Below are 26,186 nucleotides of genomic sequence, written 5' to 3'. Positions count from 1 at the left end.
CAGGGAAATTTACATTCTAAACCTTGGCAGCCCTGTGGTATTAAAAGTAACAATTGCAGCCTCTATAGAGAATTTGAATAACCAAAGTGTAATTAAAATAATTGCTTGGGTATTAGAGATAGTTATATTCAAGACGTTGGCAAGCGTGTGGCATCATAGTGACAATTTTACCCAATAAACACAATCTTGATATCCAAAGTGTAACTGAAATCATTGCTCATGTATCAGAGAAATTGCATTCTAAATTTTGGCAGCCCTGTGGTGTCAAAAGTAATAATTGTAGTCGCTAAACAGAATTTGAATAAACAAAGTGTAACTGAAATCATTACTCGTAAACTAGAGGAAATTACATTTTAATCGTTGGTAGTCCTGTGGTGTTAAAAATGACAATTGTAACCATTAAACAGAATTGAATAACCAGAGGGTAATTGGAATCATTACTCGTAAACTAGGGGAAATTACATTTCAGTCGTTGGCAGTCCTGTGGTATGAAAAATGACAATTGTAGCCACTAAACAGAATTTAAATAACCAAAGTGTGATTGAAATCATTACTCGTAAACTAGAGGAAATTACATTTTAATCGTTGGTAGTCCTGTGGTGTTAAAAATGACAATTGTAACCATTAAACAGATTTTGAATAACCAAAGTGTGATTGAAATCATTACTCGTATGTTAGAGGGAATTACATTATAATCGTTGGTAGTCCTGTGTTATAAAAAATGACAATTGTAACCATTAAACAGAATTGAATAACCAGAGTGTGATTGAAATAATTACTCGTAAACTAGGGGAAATTACATTTTAATCGTTGGCAGTACTGTGGTGTGAAAAATTAAAATTGTAGCCCCTTGTCAACAACTTGTACAAATTATCCTAGGCGTAAATAATATTTGTCGCATCATTTCAAATTTACCCTGATGCTAATATTGCGCTACCCTTATTTAACACATTTCGACGGATACTTTTCATATTTAAACAGATTGTTCTCTCCTTCTATTTTCCCCACAATAAACGTTGGAATATGTTTGGCATCAGAATTGATGAAAATCTAATTATCTAAAGTGTAATTGAAGTAATTGTTTATGTATATATCTATTTCAGAACATAACCTCAATTATTTCTTGTGGTGAAGGAAATTTGTTTATTTTCGAGAGAGCTTTTGAGAATTTTCTTTGTGTTTTAGATATTTAGAATTTTATATACAAAAAAACACAACATACTTGATATAAAATGCATAGTTTATTTTGGTTTCGGTTAAATCTACCCTGTTTATAGCATTCAACCATTTTTCTCTTTTTACACGTGAAAATTCATTAAATTTCTTTTGATTTTTGGATTTCAGAACTAAAGATACACGATAGAAACTAAATTTATATCGTTACCACAATAATAACTTTACGAAATGCTTCATCCACGATACGGTTTCATAACAAAATGTCCGTTGTTCACTGGGGAACTATATGGGGAAATTACACGTAGGCAGCCGCGTGGGATTGGTACTTGCAATGTTGCCGAATGCTTTGTTGCCAAACTGTAAACAGGCAATTTAGAACAAATTCAAAATACTATATACATCCTTGAAATTACATTACACAAAATTATTTAAATCAGTGTATGTTTGACACGAAAAAGTTAACACCGAGGAAGATAAATTAAAAATATTCGTTAGTACCATTTGATCGTATATAACATCTACGCTACTGATCAAAATCTGATTCGAATTAATCTATTTTGTATACGAAATCAATGTTAATCCTTTGTTCTAATGGAATTAGAAAAGGATTACACAAATCAAATTTATCCAGAACATCTCTTTGAAACCTATATAAATGAAATCGCAATTTTGAAAAGATCTGTTGCCAGTTCAGAAAACATTTCATTAATGTAGAAGAAGGACAACAGGATGGCTATCATCAACAACTGGACAGCACCACTTCAAGCCCAAGCCAGGTAACACTTCATAATTTATAAAGAGTATACAAGAATATTGATAATTATATATAAAAACCCAAGTTTTCGATTTTACATTCCTTCCTCCTATCTCTAATTTGAGTTTCTACTATTTTTTTTATACCCTTCATATTATCCTTTTATTGAACTCCTCTTATGTCATTTATTCTTTCTATCTATGTGCTATCTTGCTTAATCTACTCTATTCTGCTATTCCAAATTATTTTCCTTTTTAATTACTATTTTATTGCAACGATTTTCTAGCTTAGGTAATCATCTGTTTTTAGTTTTATTCTCAAATTTTTATATATAGTGGTTTATGCATAATTTTATTTTTTAATGCTTGTAATGTTGTCCAACCTCAATTTTTAATCATTTTACTTTCCCAATTCTACTAGATATGTGGCTTGTCTCCTAACCAAGGAGTCTTCTAGAAGGAAGAACTTTTTGTGGAAGAGTTCTTGGTTTATTCCTACATTCGCTTCTATCCTTACCGTTTAATAATACTGATATACTACATAAGTATAGATGGTGACTTTGCTAGCCTCTTAGACCTGTTTCTAACATCAGAACTCAGGATCCACCTAGACCACGTAAAGTTTGGCATTATACATCGGCCACATGGAAGCATATAAAAGATTTCATTTTTGGAATTATTTTTGCTTCAATCCAATGACCTTTCAGTATGTGCAAACGAGATTTTAGATCTTGACAGGCATGAAAGGTTATATCCCTTATTCCTTCAAAGGCTTTGTCGACAACAATGCACGGTTTCATACAATTTGCACTAGATCGGTGAACACCAAAAATACTGCTTATCGCAAATTGGGCTAAAATCCTAGTGCTGAAAATCGTATAAACTTTGTTGTCTCGTGAGATATTAGCAAGCAGACCAATACCGACCTTGAAAACATTCAGGAATGACAAGTCATAATTCTTCAATCGACATTGACACCTACGTTCTAAAAAACAAAAATTCATCATCGTCACAGATATATATCTGAATATAAAAAACCATAGACATAATAGAGAATTAATAACCTTCAAAAAGTCAATTATCGTAAAATTGACAGAAAAAGAAGAAGTAAGCCGGTAAGTTTGTGTGCAAGGTCTACTTAATCAAATCTGTCAGACTGTCTTGTGACGTCACAAATTACATGACATTGCCTCATAGAAAAATGTAAATAAACAACATAATAATAATTAATTTATGTTTCTAGATGTTTTTGATTTAGGTCTCTTCTGTTTCAAAATTAGTTTTTCCTAATAATTTTTAAAAGATAGAAATAAATTGACGTTTCGACTTAATTTCAGTATTTATTAATATTTCAAAAATTATAAAACAAAAAATAAATTTTGAAATAGAAGAGACTTAAAATCAAAAACATTTAGAAGCATTGATATATCAAGAAATGTAAATCCATGTTTGTACATGAAATTTTATAGAATAAAGCCTATTTACAAAACTATATTCTCATTTGATTTTGGTAAACAAATTTTTGTAGGTTGCAAAATTCTATAGACGATATGATGATCCATCATATAGGGTGGAACGTCGATCCGGAAGATTTGATTCACATACCAAAGCACTGGCAACTCTACCCAGATCCTGATAAATCGTTACATTTTCTTTTGGGGATGATTTACGTATTTCTTTGGTTTGCAGCCACGATTGGAAATGGAATGGTTTTATGGATATTCACATCGTAAGCATATATAGTCTCACAGACATGAAAATAATTGATATTCCAGTAGAAAGAAGTGTTTTATATCGAAAAAATTTTGTTTTTGAAACGTTATGGATAGTAATTAATCGTGAAATAATGATAATTATATTGATCAATACATTTTTCTAGTGCAAAAAGTCTTCGGACGGCATCCAACATTTTCGTTGTCAATTTGGCCTTCAGTGATTTTTTGATGTTTGTAAGTATGCCGATTTTCATCTATAATTCATTTCATGGAGGATTCGCGGCTGGATGGCTTTCGTGTAAAATATATTCTCTGATAGGGGCCTTAAGTGGAATCTCGCAAGGCATGACCAACGCCTGTATTGCTTACGACAGGTAAACAATTTCAAATGAACTCTTAAGATCCATAATTTCCAAATTCATATTCCTTGTATCTAAAATTCCAAAAATTCCTGTGATAAATAGTAAATAAGGTACACACGTCTAGATGGCGCCAACTTGAGCAGTATAACACCGTTTTGAACGACCTAAATACATGGAATCTGTATTTTACAAACAGAAATCTGTAATGCTCACTGATTTTCGTAGAAATCTGTAACACTTACCGAGATTTATAGAAATCTGTAATGCTTACTGAAATGTTTTTATATTAAACCTGTAGATGGCATCGCCGCTTAACTATCATAATTAATCATAGAATTAATATTAAAGATACAGAGAAAGAAGTATTGAAACTTGTTTAAGTGGACTCGAACTGCATTTAAGAGACAAAGAGTATGTATTTGAAATTCTAACAATTTCTGTGATATATAGTAGATAAGGTTTCCACTTCTAGATGGCGCCGATTTGATCAAAATAAATAATACCGTCTTGATCCACCTGAATATATGGAATATGTGTGTTACAAACAGAAATCTGTAATGCATACTGACTTTTGTAGAAATCTATAACACCGAGATTTATAGAAATCTGTAATGCCTAATGAAATGTTTTTATGTTAAACCTGTAGACGGCGTCGTTATGACGTCAGAGTTTCGAGTGGTGACAAGATTTAAATAGCGAGAAAAGAGAGATAGAAAGTGGTAAAGTGATATTATTTCTCTCTCACGTAATGGTACAATTCCATTCACGTGCCATTCTCTCAAATTTTAATATCAACTCTATGTAAATAATCTCTAAGTTACAAACGAAATACATATAGAAATCTGTAGTATTTACTACCTTCCGCAGAAATCTGTAATAATTACAAACGTTTATAGAAATCTGTAATACTTACAGTGCTATAATTATGGAAGGTAGAGGTAAAGGCGTTTAGTTATCTCTTTCTATAGCCGCTAGGTGGGCGATGTGATCTAGTGATGGAAAATTCGTAAGCGCATGTGCAATACAGCTTAACTGTGCCAAATTGTGTTAATTTAATAATAGTGGTCATTATTATTTCTATATTTATTATGGAAAAAAGTAGATATAAGAGTAGTTTATGATATCTGAGTATCCATCCTTAGATAACAGCGCCGCGCTATGGCTATTCGAAACAATTAAAACAACATAAGAACCACGCCGCTCTGTAGAAATTAGTCTCGAAACCGAGACCTGTATGTTAGACTGTGGGTAAGAAGTTTTCTGAGCGTTTAAAAAAATTGCGTACTATTCCTAAACTAAGATGGCGCTTTATACCAAAATTCGGAAATTTGTAAGACGCCCAGAGTTGTTGAGTAAGAATAAATTAGAAAAGCATCAAATATTTAAAAAAGTTTCATAATGATTTATATCCATAAACTATTATTTTACATTGAGATCACCCCCAAATAACAGTGGTTTGATTGAGTCAGTGTGGCGACTTAAGAGTTGCCGTCATGTTTTACCCAAACTCGGCTGATTCAGCATAGACTTAAATTTGTTCTTCTCATAATTTAAATTCTTACTAATGAACGATTAAGTATTTGAGAATATAAATCACGATTTTATAAGCGTTATTATGAGTAGAACCAATGCTAAATCAGCCGATTTTGGAATTAACATGGTGATCACTCTCTTGTGGCAACATTGTATTCATCTAACCACTGTACCCCAAATTACTTGCGAGCGCTATTGTCGAAAGTTATTCTATTTTTCGCTTTCAGAAGACTACATTTCAGAGTTGAACCACACATTCTAATAGTACTTCCTTATCTGTATATAAATCTGTGAAATGTAGTGAAAAGTTTCTATAACAAACTTGTAGATGGTATTTCCACTTAAGTGAATAATCTGTATGTCACAATCGAAATATAGAAATTTGCAATACTTATTGACTTCTATAGAAATCTAGAATGCCTATTGAAAAGTTTCTATGATATATCTGTAGATGGCACTACCACTTGATTAAATAGTCTATGATATAAATAAAATATATTTAATAAGAGAAATCTGCAATACTTATCGGCTATTCTAGAAATCTATAATATTTACTGAAAAGTATCTATGATATATCTGTAGATGGCATCACCACTTAATTGAATAATCTATAATACAAACAAAATATACTTAATAAGAGAAATCTGCAATACTTATCGGCTTCTGTAGAAATCTATAATACCTACTAAAAAGTTTCTATTATATACCTGTAGATGACACTACCACTTTGCGTTAAACATGGCGGTTACACTGTCTCTATGACGCCACTGTGAGTTGTGTAAATAAATGAGTGAAGCATATTGAAGAACGTATTTTGAGATAAATGAAACTAATAAGGGGCAGTAGATGTACAGATTACAGTTTTCGATAAAAACGAGTTTCTCGTTAGCAATGAAGTTCGATAATTTCCTTCATATACTGCGATGCACAATATTTGTTGTTTTTACGATGTTGCCACTTTTTATAATGATTATGATTTCCTGAACCAAATAGATGCATTGCACTGAATAAAGATTGAATTATTCGAAATAGGATGTGATATTTCGATGTTGGTGAAGTAGAAAAATTGGTAGTTTTACATAGATTTTGTTTTGAATAGGTACACTACCATAACTCGACCGTTCGATGGAAAAATTTCGAAAACTAAGGCCGTCTTTATGGTTATTTTCGTTTGGATTTACACATTACCTTGGGCCCTTCTTCCGATGTTCGAAATATGGGGCAGATTTATTCCAGGTAAATTGATAATCAAAATAATTATTTTTGTTATTGAGTTCTTTGTTTGGTAATTTTTGCTGTACAGGTTGTCCTTGTAAAAGTCACGGATTGTTAACCTTTGGGCAAGAGCCGCCCCTACTTAAATATAAGTTCAGATTTCGCAACTGTAAAAGCCTACAACTCAGAAAAGAGAGGTAGCATTTTGTAGGGCAATCTAACGAATTGTCAAAATCAGTTGATGACCATTTAAAAATAACTGCCATGGTGCAAACAAATGGTTTTTGCGTAATCTTCTGTGTGCAGATTTATTTGCTGAGTGAAGATGTTTGTTGGTTTTTAGACTTCATTATTTTCTGCGAAAGGCCTTCTTAAAGAGTTTCTACTAAATAAAATGCAAAATTTCTTAACTGTTAACTGCAATAATACGATCAAGCATCGTAGGATTCATCCTAAACAGTCATTTGTCATTTTTTTTTATCTTTGAACCATTTTTGCACAGAATTTTCTCACAACGAAATCCGTAGGGTTTCTTGGTTGATTTTTAGTTCGTCTATTACCATTCGCACCGTTAACCTACGAGCTTGGTGGATTAGTAGGAGTATACGTTCGTGCCAGCTCGCACCTGGATCGGTATCCCTCTGCGCGTTTTATTATCCACGCTTTCACGACTTTCCTTGAACATTTTATACCAACGATTCACTTGTGTACGGTTCATGGAATCATCAACAAACAATGGTAGGAAGACTTGGGTTTGTAACTGAAATAGTTCACAAATTTTGAGCTACAGACATCTATGGATTACTATGTGTACTAGATGTCTTGACGAAATACCCATTAATGGCGGGAATTTAATTTATATTTCTTTTCCAGAGGGATATCTAACAGTATGTACCTTTGATTACTTAACGACTACGTTCGATACTAAACTTTTTGTAGGAACAATTTTTTTTTGTTCCTACGTAATTCCCATGACGGCGATTATTTTCTTTTACAGTCAAATAGTGAGCAAAGTATTTGAGCACGAAAAAGCATTGAAAGAACAGGTAATAAATTCAATCTCATATTGTCTCCTTTATTTTTTGTTATTACAAAATGCTTTCTTGTTTTATCAATATTTTTTTGTAGGCAAAAAAAATGAACGTCGAATCTCTAAGATCGAACCAACAACATAAAAATGAAACGGCAGAAGTGAGGATAGCCAAAGCGGCTATCACTGTTTGCTTTTTGTTTGTCGCATCCTGGACCCCATACGCAGCTATAGCTCTTATTGGGGCATTCGGAGATCAATCCTTATTAACTCCCGGAGTATCCATGATACCAGCGTTGACTTGCAAATTAGTAGCTTGTTTGGATCCTTATGTCTACGCCATCAGTCATCCTAGATACAGGTACTTAAGAAAAATATACCTGATTAAATTATGAGACTTTTTTTTCCAGAATTGAGCTACAAAAACGATTACCTTGGTTGGCCATCAAAGAGGATATCGATGCTCAATCGACGGCAACTGAAACGTCCTCGCCCCCATTACCTTCTGCGTAATAATCGAAAAATCAATTTTGAAAATGATTAAATTTAAAATCCATTCATTCAAAAATGAATTTTAATATTTTCAAAACGATCATTTTTAGTGTCATTATTTTAATTTGGTACAATTAACTTGCCGATTTTATCAGTGCTCTTTAAAAAAAAAAATTAATACATTTTGAAAGAATGTCTAACATTCATTTCTTACTGTTAATATCATTAATGCTTATCATTAAATCGTTATTTTCTTCTAACTTATACAAATTTCAAATCTTCTTCCATGCTATTCCTCTAGGTCTTCATATTTTGTTCCGTCTTCTTGACCACTATTTGTTACTTGTCTACTTATATATTTCATTCTTATACCTTTTACCTTGCAGGTGTCGAGTTTGTTGGTATTATGCTCCATCTTTTCCTCAACTTATTCCTGATCTTCTGTAGCTTCTTCAAGTATTTTCCATTTCACTTTCTTCTGCATGTTGTTACCTTTAGATTCCCCAGAATCCTCCTCTGGAGTTTCTATCGATATTCTAGGTTCAGATACCATTTTTTCTTTAGCTTTACATTGTATGTGACAGAATCATCTCAGTTGTCTTCCTATAGCTTTTATTCCAGGGTCTGTTACACTATTTTAATCGCGAACTGTTATTATTTTTTCGTTTTATTAGTAAATTTACTTGTTCCCTTGTTGGAATTGGATTTTTCTTCTGGTGTAGTTCATTGTAGCTTGCTTGCTAGTTTCTTTCTGAATAATTCCATTATCATTAATGTTTATCATCATCTTCAAAGCGCCAAATCTAACTTACACAGTTTCTTGATGGTATTTATTGTGTTTCCATTCTTTTATTTCGTTTTCCATCCTACAAATTTCATATTATTCTCCATTCTATTCCTCTAAGCCTTTCTATATCTGTTTCTTCTTCTTGGTAGTAATGGAATCCTTTGTATCACTTATTTACTTCGTTCTCATACCCTGTCTCCTTGCAGATGTCGAGTTTATTGGTATTATGTTCCAACTTATTCCTGATCTTCTGTAGCTTGCTTAAGTATTTTCCATTTCAATTTCTTCTGCACGTTGCTACCTTTAGATTCCCCAGAATCTTTCTCTGGAGTTTCTATTGATATTCTAGGTTCAGATTTGTGTTTTACCATATTTTCTTCAGCTATACATTGTATGTTTCAGAACCATCTCTGTTGTCTTCCATTAGTTTTTTCTTCCATTGGTCTTAACTTCAGTCTAGGATGAAGGAACCATAAAAAATGACTTCTATGGATTGTCTCTTCTGATAGAAGCTTGTAGATTATTTCCTGGGTAAGTAATCAGTTTACCAAGTTCTTTTACACTGTTCTATTTTCAAACTGTGATCATTTTTCTGTTTCATTGGTAAATTTACTCGTTCTTTGATTGGAATTGAAGTTTTACTGTTGTAGTTCATCGTAGCTTTTTTTGTAGTTTCTTTCGGAATGATATTCGTTGTTTTCCACCACTATTAATAGAAAGAGTACCGATAAAATGTTTCATCTATTCAATTATTACTTTTTAAGTGTACATATACGTAAAAAGTCGTTATTTATACTTAAAACATACAAGTTTTTGTTAAATAACTCAAAATAATCATTTTCTGTATAAACGGTTAATAATGTATAATTTTGCGAATAAGATTTTGATGACGATTTTGCAATGTCTCCGGATCAAGACTTACGGTGCTATAAATAAGAAAATCTTGTTACTCAAAGATAATTATTTGAATATATACGAAGCTGTAACGTCCGCTTCTAAAATCAATTCGCCATCAGCTAGTGTTGGCTGGTTAGGTCTGTCTCACAATCGACGCCATCAGCTTCCGTTGACGGATGACAGGACGCGTATTAGATTAGGCGCCATTTATTTTATTACTTTTACGTTCGTATAATAAAGTTTATATATATTTAATTTTGGATTTAATATGTTCATTACTCTTACCTCTCAGAACCTCCAATAATGACTCCCAACGTTCAGATTTAAAGTAAAAGTGATTGTTGCAACAGTAATAAAATAATTGGCGTCTCCTGTCATCCGTCACCTTTCATTGTCAACGGAAGCTTATGGCCTCGACTATGAGAAAGATCAGCCAACATGGCTGGTGGCATCCACTCAACAACACAATTCAAAGTGTCTTTAAGTAACAAATTATTTTATTCTGTTAAATATTTTGTCAATTCGATAAAATAAAAAAATGAATAAAATATGAGCATGATCATTTGAACTTTTAATTTGTAATATTAGAAAATGTTGAAATATTGACATGGAACTGACCAAATTAATTAACATTACACTACAAAGGACTTTGGGAATCATGACGCGTAGAACCGAGGTTACAACTTTCGGCCCGTGTAGTGTATACGATTTTTCTTCATAACTCGGTCGATGGTACGTACTTTCAACCGAGGTATGAAGAAAAAATATTTAAGACGTTGTCTATCCACAATAATGTTTATAAATCACAATCAATTCTCTTCAATAGTTTTAAATTTCTAGAAAATTTTGGGTTTTATTTTTCTTGCAATTATCTGTGTACTCAATACGACCTGTAAATTCACCATATATATTATTCTTGAGGAAATTTTAGTAAATCTCGCTGATCACTTCGAATTGTGAGAAGTGTTTTCTCTGGAAGCGCTTCTTTCAACCTAACGTGCGTTCCTGATATCCTCGAAAACTATGTCTTCAAATTAATCTATTATTCGATACAAATATTGAAAATACTTTTTTCTGCTCCAAATCCTTCCCATAGAGCAGAGTTTATACCAGCCAGCCGCAGTTCTGCGGAAAAGACGAAGCCATTCATTCACGGATTTTTTTTTCGGGTGTGCACACGTTTGAAGTTAAAAATAATGAATTCGACACAAAGTCTGTTGAAAAAGAAATATTTGAAGAACATTATTAAGAGAAGAGCTGATTGATATATTAGAAAAAAAAGCAAAACCACTGTAGATGTGAAAATGGTTAAGCGATAGATCTATACCTGGAGCTTCTGCTTTGTTGTTGAAACAATTAAGATTAGAAGAAATTCCAAACAAAAATAAAGAGACTGGCTTGAAAAAAAGACGAGAGTTTTCTTTTCTCCAGTATTGGCAACCAGCGCTAGCTTGGCGTGAGACTAACAGACCTCGTGTCAACTAGGCATAACTTCTTCCTTCCAATCGGTTCCATTCATATTAAAAGCTAAGTCTTTAAGAATACTTTCCATGTGAAGTCTTCATTTGTCATCATACCTTCATTTTTAATCTGTTTAGATGCAATTGCATTACTTCGATTACTTCTAAGCTCGAATCTGTTTCGAAGCGATTCTTTGCGATTTGAGAAACTTTTCTCGGTTATTAGGAAACTTCCAAAACACAATATTTGAGCCACCAAAATATCTAAGCGATTAAACTACGTCGCCAAGCGTATAATCTTATTAAATTAATTTAGTTTAACGTTTCTGCACATGCACTTTCGAATCCATGGTAATGTTATTGATTTGTCCAAAGAAATCTTTTAATTACATGAAATCTGAGAGTTAATGGGATTAATGGGATCACATAGAAGTGTTATAAATCCATTAGATTTATAATATAAATACCGAAATTAAGAGCACGTTTATTTGTCAGTTTGTTAGAAATCTCATGGAGTGCCACCAATATGAGGTTTTACAACTGGACCATATCCTCCAACGCAAGGTAGGTGAAGACATTGTAAATTTATTTTGAAGACATTCTTCTTTCATTCAATAAATATTTCAATTTCAACTTTTATTACAGAATAAATTGAATATTTCTTAAAATTTTCATAAATATACCTGAACTAATTATGATAATTATTATCAGAATGTCTCTTTATGGCGAACGGTTTTCTCGGCATATACAACGATCTAAAAATCTACATATCTCCTAAATAATGAGTTTTATCTTGTCTTTATATTGTACAGGTTGTTCCTGCGAAAGTTATGGATTTTTAACCATTGGGCATGAGCCGCCCCTGGTCTTGTAGAATTATTAATTCCGTAAAATACACTACATGGACATACATAATCATCTATTCGCCTTCGAATTTTTTGCATCAAGTCCCGGAATAACCTGTACAAGTTTGATACAATATGTAGCTTGAAAAAACGTGAAACACTTATGGATTAATAATACTTTATCATTTTATTACTCTCTCATACATAAAAATAGACTATAGACAACAACAATAGTCTATTGAAATGTTACAATGGACCTTGCGTTTTTCTGGGGAAGCAATTTCATTTGATCGATATGTGGAGGGACTCAACGAAATCCTAATCCCAAGTTTGTGGAGTTCCAACACTTTTCACTGGCCGTCATCTTAAATAAAGGGGTGACAAGCTCTTTTTGACGATATCTCGCGAACTATTGTCCCTACAAAAAATTCGTGAAGACATAAATTGTGGCAAATCGCTTTGTCTACAATTTTGTTCATTATACTTTTTGTCATTAACCGCGATTTTAAAAAGTTATGAGCAAAAAAATGGAAATGATAACAAATATTTTGTTATCGGTGGATAAGAAGCAATTCGAAAGGTAATTGCATCCCAAAATCTTGAAGCCATAACCTTCCCAGCTGACTGTTGTGTCTTTGGACGTGTCGGACGTGGTTCACCGACTGCAGTCCACTCAGATGATAATAGTTTTGATTCCGGAGTGAAGTGATTGATCCATGTTTCATCCATTGTCACATATAGACGCAAAAAATCTAATTATAAACATCTCCAAACACTGCTCTGAATCATCAACACGAAGTTTACTTCAGAAACGTCATATGGATTTAATAATGGCAGCGCCATCTGTGTATCAGTCACACACATTATTGAGTGATGTAATAAGTGTTTCTTCAAATCCTATCCATAAATACGACGGTGGATTCATAAATTCTACACAATCTGTTTCTAAAATCGATCTTTTATCATTCCACGTACTTGTTTATTTTGTTAGGGTTATGGACGCACTCGATGGAAGAATAATACAACATTTAGGTTGGGATGTACCGCGTGAAGAGCTCGTTTATATTCCAGAGCATTGGCTCACTTTTCCAGACGTTGACAAAAGCCTTCATTTTATGCTCGGAATTGTGTACTTCTTCTTTTTTGTTGCTGCTATGGTTGGAAATGGTATGGTACTGTGGATTTTTTGCTCGTAAGTATTGCAGTTGCAAGAATATCTCAAAATTTTTACATAACGACGCCTCAATGCTAAGGAAAAAAGCTTAGAAACTTATTTACAGGGTATAACAAAAAATTGAGTCTGTTACATTAACGCAATTGTGTACAAAAAATTTAGTTGGCTTGAAAAAGATATCCAAGCACCTTGGTTTGTATATTTTGATGTCTATAGGCAAACTATAAAACTTAAACATCACAAGTGAGAGTGCTTATGCCTCAGTGCTGTTCCGGATCGTCCGTGATGATTAAAGCTTGAAGATGGCGTCTAAGATCACCGTGAACAGTCACCAGGTGTGTCTTTGCCTCTCTCATACCGGGTTTATCTTTCGATTTATCTTGAGACGTGACAGCTATAGTTTTAGATAGACCGAGGAATGGTCCTTCGTCTATCGTTAGCTCTGCTGATTCAGCTAGACTCCTAGTTGTCCTATTGCAGATCTTAGAAATTATAAAATTTTATCCAATATTTCATGAACTGTTAAACATTTAATGATAGAAAATTATCGAACGTAGCTTTACCTAAAAATCATCGCTTAACACAGTTTTCGCTACAAGATGGGTGCAGGAAGGAAATTCTTTTTCATAATACTGCAATTCTGGGTATCTCTCAATCAAATCACGGTGAATGGCGTATTGGTAGGTGGTTGCTTTGAAGTGGGAGCCCATAATGAATGAATGTGATCCACTTCATGCGCTTCTTAGGCACATTGATTTGCGTCACCGTGGAAACAGTAAAAACTGGTGGAGAAGAGGTAGAGTTGATTATCACAGTAGCCTGGTGACACTTTGCGATTATATAGGGTGATCTATGATAGGTCACCATAGACAATTGTATTCGAAATATCTGACAAACAATTTGTTATTAACTATCATTTTCTTTTAGAGCTAAATCGCTTCGTACAGCGTCAAACATGTTTGTGGTGAATCTCGCTTTTTGTGATTTTGTTATGATGTTGAAAGCTCCGATATTTCTTTATAATACGTTTCATCACGGATTCGCTTTGGGCCATCTGGGTTGCCAGGTTTTCGCAGCGATGGGTTCAATATCTGGGATAGGAGCCGGTATGACAAATGCTTGTATTGCTTATGACAGATATATGACAATCACGCGACCTTTCGATGGAAAAATTTCCAAAGTGAAAGCTCTCATTATGATACTTATCGTTTGGATTTATACGGTACCATGGACTATATTTCCGATAATGGAAATATGGGGCAGATTTGTACCGGGTAAGTAGAGAAAATGTAGTGAAAGTACGAAACTCCACAATAGAATCTTCAGTAAATAATTACGTTTACAACTTCGTTTATGATTGAAAAAAAATCAAAATCAAATCTTCAAATTTTTATACAAGAGTGGTTAATTTGTCCTAAATTGATTACCACCAAGTTTGTTTTTTATGTTTAGGAACAGAAAGTGATCAGAGAGGCTCAGATCAGGTATATAAATGAATAAATCTTATAAAATACTTACACCTCGTATATTATAGAATTTAACATTGTTTTGGAGAACTTAGAGAAGCAGAAATTGGAGGATTCGCTCAAATCATTTGGAAACTGTTGTGGTAGTTTTTCAATCTATTAAAAACCATTCAAATTTCCTAAATGATTATCAAAAAATTTCACAGACTGTCCTGGAATTTACGTAACAATTCCGGATTCACGGAAAAATAATTGCTGTAATGTTTTGACCTTAAAATGAAGTGTTCTGTTTTCTTTTTCAAGCAAAATATGCTCCATGAAGGCAAAGATTATATACACGGATAGATCTGCCACTCTGTATAAAAATTTGACGACAAAGTTCGATCCTAGCGACATCTCTCGGACTGGCTCCGTACCAAGTAAAAAGATTTCTATAATCAAAGATTTTATTTAAGGTTCATATCCACGCTAATTTCGCGGGAAATTTGAAAATAACTCGTGTAATTTTAAATGTGAATTGTGAATGAAACAAAAGTATTATGCAAAATACTTTCATTTCGCTAACATTTCAAATTCAAATATTGTTGTTTACAAGAGAATATAAATACCTGAAATTAAAATTCTGTTTAAATGAAGTATTTTGTAAAATATTTTGACATTTATATGACAACCAGGTCCGACCATCTATATTTCACAATTAAATGGTTTATAAAAGATATAGGTAGATGGAATATTGAAACACAGGATTATTATTATAATTTTTTATTTTTTTTTTTGACATTTTATAACTACATCCACAAACAAAAAAATTTCCTTCACACTTTAGCAGGCTTAGAACGGTCAACAGGGAGATGTTGGAGTGTTAAAAAAACGTTTCTGTTTGTACATGGTACATACAATGGTATATAAAAAACTTATTTTATAACTATGGATAATTAATGACTTTCTTGTAGCTTTCTATATGTGTATAATGTGTAAAATGTCTATAAAAAAGTAAAATCACATATTTCACCATTCAACAAAATTATTTCCTAAATACAAATTAATGAAATTAGGTAGGAAAGAGTTATTCTCGTATAGATATGAACTTGAATTCAATTTAAATATTTTTATGTTGATAAATAGTAAATATTCCTCTCAACTTATCGCTTGTTTATCCTGGTACACTTTACTCGTTTACTCATAATGAGTTAGTAAACACAATTCGCAACAAATAAAAACTTTCAAATGCACAAAAATTCAAATAGCTAATAAACAAACAATATCAAACACGTTTGCACAGAATTTAATACACCTTTGCAAGATGGACGTTGTTCATTCAATAATCTTGGTTGTTCCTCGATGCATGATTGCAACTTAGTTTCAGAATCCAGATTGACAAACATTTAAACACCAAAAAGTAAGTTTTTAGATGTGAGCCAGTAACAGAGATGGCGCTGAAAATCGTCCTGAACTTCTCCTATACCAGTGCGTAGGCCCTGGTTTTATAGTGAGGATGCGAGAATGATAGTTTTGAAGACCGTGCTGAAGAGGATCCGACATCAAACGAAGTGCTTTGATAATTTATAATAGAGAGTGTATGACCTTGGCATTGACGTGTAGAGTGATCAATTCTAGTAAGATGTAAAGTGCCGTTGAATGTCAACAGCTTTCGAAAAGCACACGTATGAATTCCCTCGAGGAATGTAAGTTCTAAGGTTCATCTCCATCTCCTTAGTTTGGCACTGTCACTCCCAGGTATTCAGTCTCTTGGATTTCATCAAACCTACGACACTTTCAAATGGTTGAAGTTATTCAGGTCCCTTCCCATCCTCATATTTAATTTTTTTTCATTAATGCGTAATCCACATTATTTTCCTTTCTTTCCAAAGCGTAGAAACATTTCTAGATCCTCTTTCATTTTACTTATAAGTATCTCATCATCTACCAAGATAAGTATTGTCATTGTAAATCCACCCCTCTATATCAAAATCATTTCTCGTACAAGGTTAAATAGCACTGTTCTCTGTCCACTTGCTTTAAACCTCTTTTTGTTTAAAAATTTTCAGTTACGCTTATTTCGACAGCTACTTCATTCTCGGTGTTATTTTTATCAATTGTAGTATTTTCTTTGCTATTCCCAGTATTGTTAGCGTCTAGAACAGATGTTTTTTACTTACCTACTGAATCATACGCTTGCTTGAAATCCACAAACAGCTTTTTTTATCTCAGTAAAAATTTCTTCAGGTGATATAGGCTTGATTACTTCTTCCTGTTTCCTCACAGTCTGGTTCATCTACTTGTTCTTCATTTGGTTTAAACGATTGTCTGTATTTTATTTATTGTTTCAACATATTAGTTTATAAAAACGTTTTTAAAGATGATGAGGTTCGCATTTGTTAAATTCCAAAATTTTTATTGCAGAAGGGTTCCTAACAACATGCAGTTTTGACTATTTGACGAGAACATTCAACAATCGCGTATTTGTTGGTACGATATTTACTTTTTCTTACGTTTTCCCGATGCTGCTGATTATATATTTCTACAGCCAGATTGTTTCCAAAGTATTTAGTCACGAAAAGGCTTTAAGAGAACAGGTACGTCCATATAAATTCATTGCGGATCCAACTAGAGTATTTAGCAGAGGTTTGGCTATTAAATAACGAGACTGCGCGCCTAAAGGGCGCCCTAGACGTATGGGGTAAAAAACGATTGGTGCGTTGGGTATCTAGATATCTTGTCTATGGACGTCCCAAAACACGTTAACGTCACTAATAATTGAAATTAATTATCTTTTATCTTACTGATGCGTACCATAGAAACAACGCTGTTAAAAACTTGAAGCTTATATCGTCAGCGACATTTTATATATGAAATACATAGAAAAATATTTTGAGTTTTTTCATAAATACGAGGGTGACGCTATATATTCTAAGATTTATTATATCTTTAGGAAAATGATTATATTTATGTTCAAAGTAATCACCAACTACATGAATGTACTTTTGAAATCGAAGAAAAAAACTTGAAACTAGTCAATTTTTGGAATTATGTTGAAAAAATTTAAGAATTGCTTCATCTATCTAAGAGTTTATCGTGAAATATCTTTTCTATGTGGTAAAGAATGATCAGAAATAAAGCATGACCAAATCAGATAAATGGGGAGCCTTGGAAGTATGTCGCACCCAACAAGAAACAATTTTTTCCACTTGATAGGTGCATATTATTAAATACTCTTGATATTGAAATCGTTATACATCATAGTGCGCCCTCGTATTTAAAGTTGATGATGAAAATGATACTTTTCAGCTTCAAATTTCACTTCACTTCAGCTTCAAAGAGGTGAAGAAGCTTTGCAGTAAGATCACTTTTTACAAAAATCGTGTATTACGATTTGTGAAGCATAAATTGTCTGATTTATCATTTTTTTTGTTTATTTTTTTCATGATCAGATGATTATTGTATGAGCTACATCATATTCGCGAAAATTACGAACTGGGCGACATCTGTTAAGCAATAAAAACGTGTTGAAAGTTATTTCAGAGGCAAGGAATTTTCTAGGCCACATAATACTATATGTTCAGCTTTTTAGTGGACAAAAATAAAGAAAATCCTACCAAAATCATTAAAAACGCATAAAAAACAGCAAAAATTTTGTTTGATTGAATTGTTGTTCATCACTATAGAATCCAAATTCAGCGCCATCTAGTGCCACGTGATTTTCGCCAATGCTACGTGAAAAATTCTTAGTTTTGGACGTATGGAAGTGATGATCATAACATCTGTAGAAATCTTTGTGTATTTGAATTGTTTTCAAATCAAAAATATACAAGGCGTTTCAAAAAAGGCGACATCTTCTCTAAGATTTGTAGGAAACTGTTGAATAATTTGGTTTTCATAGTAAAAAAAATTAAGGGTGTTGAAGAAACAAATTATACCCATTTTTTACGATTTTGTGGAAACTACTGACAACACTGCAATTTATTTTTATTTCGGTTTCCCATAGGAGGCGCTAGTTACACGGTCCGTATCAAATAACATTGTAAGCACATTTTTAAGGTTAGATTTTTTAATAACAATTTCAAGTCACTTTAATCATCATTAAAGTTGTTTTTTTATTATAATTGATTAGTATGCATTATGTGAATTAAAAATTTTTTGTTTTTCCTTTGTTGTAACGTTTTTAAATAATTTATCAATCGTTTTTTACCATAAATACCTGTCATTTGGAGGAAGTGCAGCTGTTACAAGTTCCATAGAAGAAACTTACCAAGTCGTTGTCGATAGAATGGAAACGTGAAACTAAAAAAAAAATGAATTTTGGTGAGCCCGTAATAACAAAGACTATTAATATAAAAATTTAGAGAATGTCTTATGAATAATCTCGGTTTCTAATATTCTCCTTATTTATCAAATAGTTATACAAAGAGAAATATATAAAATGAGAAGTATTTTTTTACCAATTAAGAATTTCGCCGTGGATCTGAATCAATACTACCAAGTTCTTCAATCTTGTTCCGCGTAACTTTCGCAATATGGCTTCTGGTAAAAGAACCCGCTTTTGGTTAATTAAACCAGGATATTTTTGACCATCTGGATGATTTGTACACCGAACCTTCATAATTCCACCAGGTACACAAGACTTTCCGGTCGAAGCGACCTCTATTTGCGGCGACTTCTGGTAATGTGATCTTTGTTTAATCGCTAATTTTCTATCTCCTCATAAGAGTCCATCATTTTTCGACAGGGCAAGAAGCTCTTTAAATACCTTTACTTAACAAAACATCTAATAGTAAGTGTGAAGGATATGACAAAACAACTACTTGGAGGATACTAAAAGGGCAACAGCTTCATCGTTATCATACATCAAGAGCTTTTGCTGGAAGATCTTCTGGATAGAATAGATTTTTATCAAAAACTAAAAGAGATGATTCACTTTCAATTACGATGTTGCTATTGCTATTGCTATTGCAATCCAACACCTTACTTAATATCAACTAAATATGTGTATAGTATAATATTTTAATAATGGATTGCTTTGAAATGTATATCTATCTATGTTAAGTAGTTTTAGTGCCTACAAATTTCGCCGTAATGAAAGAAATTTTGTTTCGCAGGCCAAGAAAATGAACGTCGAATCACTTCGGGCTAACCAACAGAATAGTGAATCCGCGGAATTGAGAATAGCCAAAGCGGCTCTAACGGTTTGTTTTCTTTTCGTCGCGTCTTGGACGCCGTATGCCGTTTTGGCGCTTATAGGAGCTTTCGGAGACCAGTCGTTGTTAACTCCCGGCGTATCGATGATACCAGCTTGTACTTGTAAATTGGTGGCATGTATAGATCCTTACATATACGCTATCAGTCATCCTAGATACAGGTAATAATTTACACCGTATGCGAAAAGGGTGTTGCTCTCTGTTTATATGTATGCCTTAGTGGTTTTTTTTTAAATTCAATTCCAAATACTGGGAAACGTCGGTTAAAATTCTGTCATATGGAACGTAATGATGAGTGTCTTCATGAAAGTTGTGGGTTACCATCATTTGTTTACGTAAATTCCTAAGCTAACTTTTAACAATATTATTAACGTAATTCCGGTTTCTATCAGCCTCGTCCTCGAGTTAATAAGCACCACCATAAAGATCAATATCCAAAGGCAGACTCAAATTAATCCAATGTAATATATCCAGGATAACAAAAAATGTTTTGAGAAGCTGGATCATGATCAAAAAAAAATTGTGACAGAGATTTAGTCTTTATCGTCTTTTTGTCAAGTCGTGGGTCATTACAAAATCCAAGGGATGTTTCCAAAATAATTTTGCTTTAGAATCCAGCCTTAATTAACTGATTACATTATGAGTTCTTTGGGGTTGAATACTAAAAAAGTGATTTTGTGATAACTAGTATTGGTTTAAATGACACCTCTGTTGTTTTTGGTTACAAAAAGAGATTATATATTGTTAATTGAACAAGATTAAACTACTACTTTTGTCACAAAGAGTTTAGAGCTGGTATTTCAGAGTATTCATCAACTCTAGTACTTGAACTAACCTCAAGGCAGACTTGGATTATAATGGAAAGCATTCTGTATATAGGGGACATTGATCGGTTATGGTTAACTATTATATCGGAGGCTTATTGTCTATTGCCAATTTTCCACAATAAATTTATTCAATACCTAACCATTATGATATGTTTTTCTCTTTTATTTGTTATCAATTCCAACTCATAATGAAGTTTTTCGCTTTTTCCTAACTGTCCTATTTCTTCGAGATTCGGAGTGTCCAATGGCAAGAAAGATCTAAATATTTCTTAGATCTCACAGCAGAAGTTTTTGGAAAAGTCTTGTCCTATAATTCTCTTTATTGTCCTGAAATTCTTTCTTGTTGGTGCAATCTCCTTCGCCGCAGAAAAACTCCGGTCCAGTGGAAGGGTTTTATGTTACTTTTTTGCCAATATCTCTCGATTTTACATCCTTTGTCCGTCAAAGCAGAGTGGATGCTCGATAGTTACATTCTTTGTAAATGTTGTCACCATTTATGGAGTCTTGTGCAATTATCTTCCTCCACCAGAAATTTTTTCTTCTAGGTGAATTTTCTTTCACCACAGAAAGGTTACGTGCAGTGAAAGGATTTTATGTCCCTCTATTGGTAATTATCTCTTGATTCTTGTATGACACGTGACCAAAATCAAAAATACTGATCAATCTGTTTCTTATAGAATTCTCATATCAGCATGATGTGACACGGGAGCTCAATCCTTACTATCTGTGTCATATTTCATTTCAGGTTAAATTCCCATATTGATATTGAAGATAGAGTTTCTAATTGGAGTTCTATGCGTAGAGTAGATATTGAAGAACAGATACTGGTATATACCGATGTTCTTTCACCCTCTGTTAACAATAGGGGCCCACTTAAATTCTTTCTTAAATATCAATTCCTTGTGATTTCCACACATCTTTCGATGGTGTCAACTTGTGGCTATATTTGAGGTTATATATCGAAAGGAACATTCCCTTTTTCTATTGAGTAACCCGCAATGGATGATCAAAGATTGTACCAAAGAAATTTCGTATTGATTTACTTCATGCCAACTGATAATCATTTCTGATAAGATGGCGCCTTCAGCCGGTTGAGGCCCCAATCCCGACAGGGGCATTGAGCACTGGAGGATCTTATTAATTTATTATTAGAACATTTAGCGAAGTGTTTAGTTTAATTTTTGATTAATTCAAGTTATCTACATGCATACACAAGTTAAACAAAAAATCATTTTTGGAATTTTTTGGAAAAGGTACCATCTCGTTTGACAGGGAAATTTTCAGTTTTCGATCCGCTTTTAGACGCGAAATAAAAACGAAATCTTCTGTAGGAGAACTTGCTAATTTATTAACCATAAAAAATTATTCTATTTATTCAAGTTTTCCTGGATTTTCACCACATTTCAGTTATTTTTAACCTAATCCTATGACTACAGTTAATGCTGAGGGACAACGACTTAGCTATTCTGTCCATCGAACATTCCATAGTCTGAAATTTGAATTTTCTTTAACAGAAAGCACGAAAAAAGAAAAATTTGGATAATGAATACTTTGTACTAAAGCAAAAATTCTCTGAAATATTGTCTCTAACTTTGTAGCGAGTAAAATTAAGAGTTAATTGTTAAATTCCATAACATTTAGTCGGTACCAGTAATGCTGGTTTCTGGAGGGAAATATCTACTATCACAACATCGTTGCAAGGAATTTAGTTCTATTTTTCACTTTCATATTCATTCATATTTATAGCCCAAAACTGATAAATTGCAAGTTTTTTAGGGATTACCCCCCAAAAATACGTTTTTTCCATTTTAGGAAGGGTAGCACCCTCCTGAGATTGTTGGTAATGATTCAGCACAGCAAAAAAATCGTAGGAGCAATTTAAGTTGAACTTTTGAGAGAAAAATTTTCCTATTTACTGGTCTAAAAATGTTCCAAGTCTACAAGGATGGTGACATTTCTTCAATTTGTTATGAACACATCTCTGTGGGTCTTCTCTTTTCCATAAAAATGCCAATAGAACCAAGAGCACATCAGATTCAAACTTTTTATGAATTTAGAAGCTGCTAGTGGTTACGATTTAGATGCTATCAACCCAATAAGACACCACTGTATGTTGTTTTGCTAATAGCCGTCTGTACCTTTCCTTCCTTTTTGTTAGAGGCTGTTTTACGCCTTTATACATTCACAATGAAGACAATCAAAATTAATCTATGCTTAGAAACCGAATTGTGTGTTTTACTGTTTCAATAATAACCACAACTCTTAACGTACCATCATCGATAAAACTCACGAACGTTAGATAATCTGTCTAGGCTCTATGTTGACGTGTTTCATCCTGTTGGACCTGAGCTTTAAGGAAATTTTTCCTCTTCTTCGTTCTGGTTCCAACACGTTTCAAACATACGATTGTTCCTAGTTGAATTAACACTTAATGTGGGTCTGTTCTTTACCATTAATGCCATTAGAACCAAGAGCACATCAGATTGATACTTTTTATGAATTTAGAAGCTGCTAGTGGTTACGATTTAGTTGCTATCAACCCAATAAGACACCACTGTATGTTGTTTTGCTAATAGCCGTCTGTACCTTTCCTTCCTTTTTGTTAGAGGCTGTTTTACGCCTTTATACATTCACAATGAAGACAATCAAAATTAATCTATGCTTAGAAACCGAATTGTGTGTTTTACTGTTTCAATAATAACCACAACTCTTAACGTACCATCATCGATAAAACTCACGAACGTTAGATAATCTGTCTAGGCTCTATGTTGACGTGTTTCATCCTGTTGGACCTGAGCTTTAAGGAAATTTTTCCTCTTCTTCGTTCTGGTTCCAACACGTTTCAAGCATACGATTGTTCCTAGTTGAATTAACAGTTAATGTGGGTCTGTTCTTTACCATTAATGCCATTAGAACCAAGAGCACATCAGATTGATACTTTTTCTGAGTACGTTCTTTAAACTAAAAGTTATTAGAAAATTAATAATTAACAATGATTGAGCATCTTTATATCGCGAGGGAAAGTGCCCCATTCGATTAATTTGCATACTTTGGATAAATTACGAATTTGATTACTGCTTTAACTACTTTTCTTGTTCTTTGTAGACAAGAGCTACAAAAACGATTACCGTGGTTGGGAGTAAACGAACCTTCTGATACTACGTCAACAGTTACAGAAGCAACAGCGCAGCCAACTACAGCTTAATTGCTGTGTATAATGTGAAACATCGAATGAGATGCAAAACTAACGATTTTGGTACAGTTTAGTACCGATAAATTAAAAAAACTGTTTATCATGATATCGACAAAGCTATGGACTATTGATTAATGACCAGTTCTATTGGTAACATTGTTAAATAGAATGTATGATAACAACGAATAGATTAGTATGCAAGTGTTTGGATAAAGACCAACAAGAAGAAGGAATCAATTCTGTCAACAAATTTGGATTTTACAATGTTTTGTTAAATAAATTGTATATTTGATAAATGTTATCAATGAATCTGTATTTTTTACTAAATATATTTGAAGCAATACATCGATTTCCATTGTTTTATTCTACTAATACACAAAATTTGATCCTCGTATTCCAGAAACGTCGTCAAACCTCATTAACTAGCAAAAAATAAAGATAAAAGTGAAGAATTTAAATGATTTTTTTTGGGTATTCTACGTTCTCCGTTAATTTAGCTGCATTTAGGTACAGTAGGTCTTCGCTGCGTTAAGTTCATTCTGTTTCTAACATAAGACCCTGATCACAAACTGATTACAGAAACGAGCGAACTGGAAATCCAAACTCAGGATTCACCAAGACCACGTAAAGTTTGGCATTATACATCGGCCACATGGAAGCATATAAAAGATTTCATTTTTTGGATTATTTTTTCTCTAATCCAATGACCCTTCTTGGCAGGTATGGAAGCCTAAATTCCTCATTCTTTCGAAGGCTTTGCCAACAACAATCCATGGTTTGATAACAAATGCACTGGAGAAGTCAACAACAAAATGCTGATAATCCCAAAAGGCACTCAAATCCTGGTGCCTAAAATCGTTTAAACTTTGTTGTTTTGAGAAATACCTGGAACGATATAATGAGAGAGTGAAAAATGAACTTCTCAGTTGCCCAAATGGATCAAGGTCTTTCTGGTCTGTAGCAAAAACAGTCCACCAAGGCTCTTGTGAGTCAAAAATTTTATCGTTGACTGAATTCAATTCTTGATGCACCAGGAAAGCTACCACTCACCTTGACTAGAGTTGGTACATCTATGTAAGAAGCTTGAACATCAATAAAGCGACTGGCCTAGATGGAATACCACCAATATTATTGAAGAATTGCGCAGCTAAGCTAACAAGTTCTCTATGCAAGCTCTTTTCTCTATCATATAAATCTTTCCTGCACACTGGGAGGATGCTCGGGTTCAACCCATACCAAAAAGATGAAAAAAAATGGTTCCAATAACTGCCGTCTGATTGATTTAGTTCCAGTTATTGCCGAGATCAATCGGGGACCTCCTGGCCTATGTCAGTAACGTATGGACTGGAGCTGTAGAGAAATATGGGGAGCAGACGATATCACTCTGATGTCGTCGTACAAATGAACCGCCCCAATAAACACCCACATCCGTCGACACCACCATAAACACCGATCTTGTAAACATTTTGGAATGGGGTGGTTAGGTTAGGTTTAATGTAGCAAAGATTTGGTCCTGTCTGGACATAAAAATAAGGCAGCTTCACAAAAACTTGTAGCCCTCTTTCCAATTCTCTACAAGCCCCAGATTCATCCATATTTAGAATATTTCTTGCACATTTGGAGCTTGGCTCCTAAGCATACCCTGAAGATGCTCGATTCAATATAGAAAAGAGCAGTTCGACTTATAAGTGATTTAAAGTTGACCAGAAACTTGGACAGCTTAAATAATAGAAGAAAGGTCGCTGACTTGACTTTATTTTACCGATACTACCACGACAAATGTTCTCTCAATTTGTCCAGCATAATCCCACCTAGAGCAGTTTTGCAAGATCTACTTGCAGACGTGACTCATGAACACCCAGTTCGCTTGCCATCGTCCAGAAGCTCAATTTATCGAAACTCGTTTCTTTGGAGAAGTGCAAGCCTGTGTAATCAGCTATCAAGACACGTATTTTCTAAAAAAGTTCTAGATCAATATTCACAGGCATCTCCACACGTCAGGCACCATTCGAATTACTTGATTCGGTTGAATTAAGCAATGACACTAGAGTGCTATGCACCTCTCT

The 26,186-nt window shown here is 33.5% G+C and overlaps 2 protein-coding genes across 2 annotated transcripts; both read left to right on the top strand.

Moving 5' to 3' along the window:
• The first annotated feature begins 1,839 nt into the window (after positions 1-1,839).
• On the top strand, positions 1,840-10,522 carry LOC130448388 (opsin, ultraviolet-sensitive-like). Its single transcript, XM_056785751.1, has 7 exons — positions 1,840-1,952; positions 3,458-3,658; positions 3,809-4,018; positions 6,639-6,775; positions 7,628-7,800; positions 7,883-8,145; positions 8,195-10,522. The coding sequence occupies exons 1-7, from the start codon at positions 1,906-1,908 to the stop codon at positions 8,295-8,297; spliced, it is 1,134 nt and encodes a 377-aa protein (XP_056641729.1). The 5' UTR covers positions 1,840-1,905; the 3' UTR covers positions 8,298-10,522.
• Positions 10,523-11,893: 1,371 nt separating this feature from the next.
• Positions 11,894-24,471, top strand: LOC130448386 (opsin, ultraviolet-sensitive-like). The gene is made up of 6 exons (XM_056785749.1): positions 11,894-11,984; positions 13,257-13,457; positions 14,367-14,713; positions 17,309-17,481; positions 20,002-20,261; positions 24,033-24,471. The coding sequence occupies exons 1-6, from the start codon at positions 11,947-11,949 to the stop codon at positions 24,130-24,132; spliced, it is 1,119 nt and encodes a 372-aa protein (XP_056641727.1). The 5' UTR covers positions 11,894-11,946; the 3' UTR covers positions 24,133-24,471.
• Positions 24,472-26,186: the final 1,715 nt, after the last annotated feature.

The sequence above is a fragment of the Diorhabda sublineata genome, chromosome 8, assembly GCF_026230105.1.
Source record: "Diorhabda sublineata isolate icDioSubl1.1 chromosome 8, icDioSubl1.1, whole genome shotgun sequence".
Classification (NCBI taxonomy): domain Eukaryota; kingdom Metazoa; phylum Arthropoda; class Insecta; order Coleoptera; family Chrysomelidae; genus Diorhabda; species Diorhabda sublineata.
The sequence above is the reverse complement of the archived record's forward strand: the minus strand, read 5'-3'. Positions and strand labels throughout refer to the sequence as shown.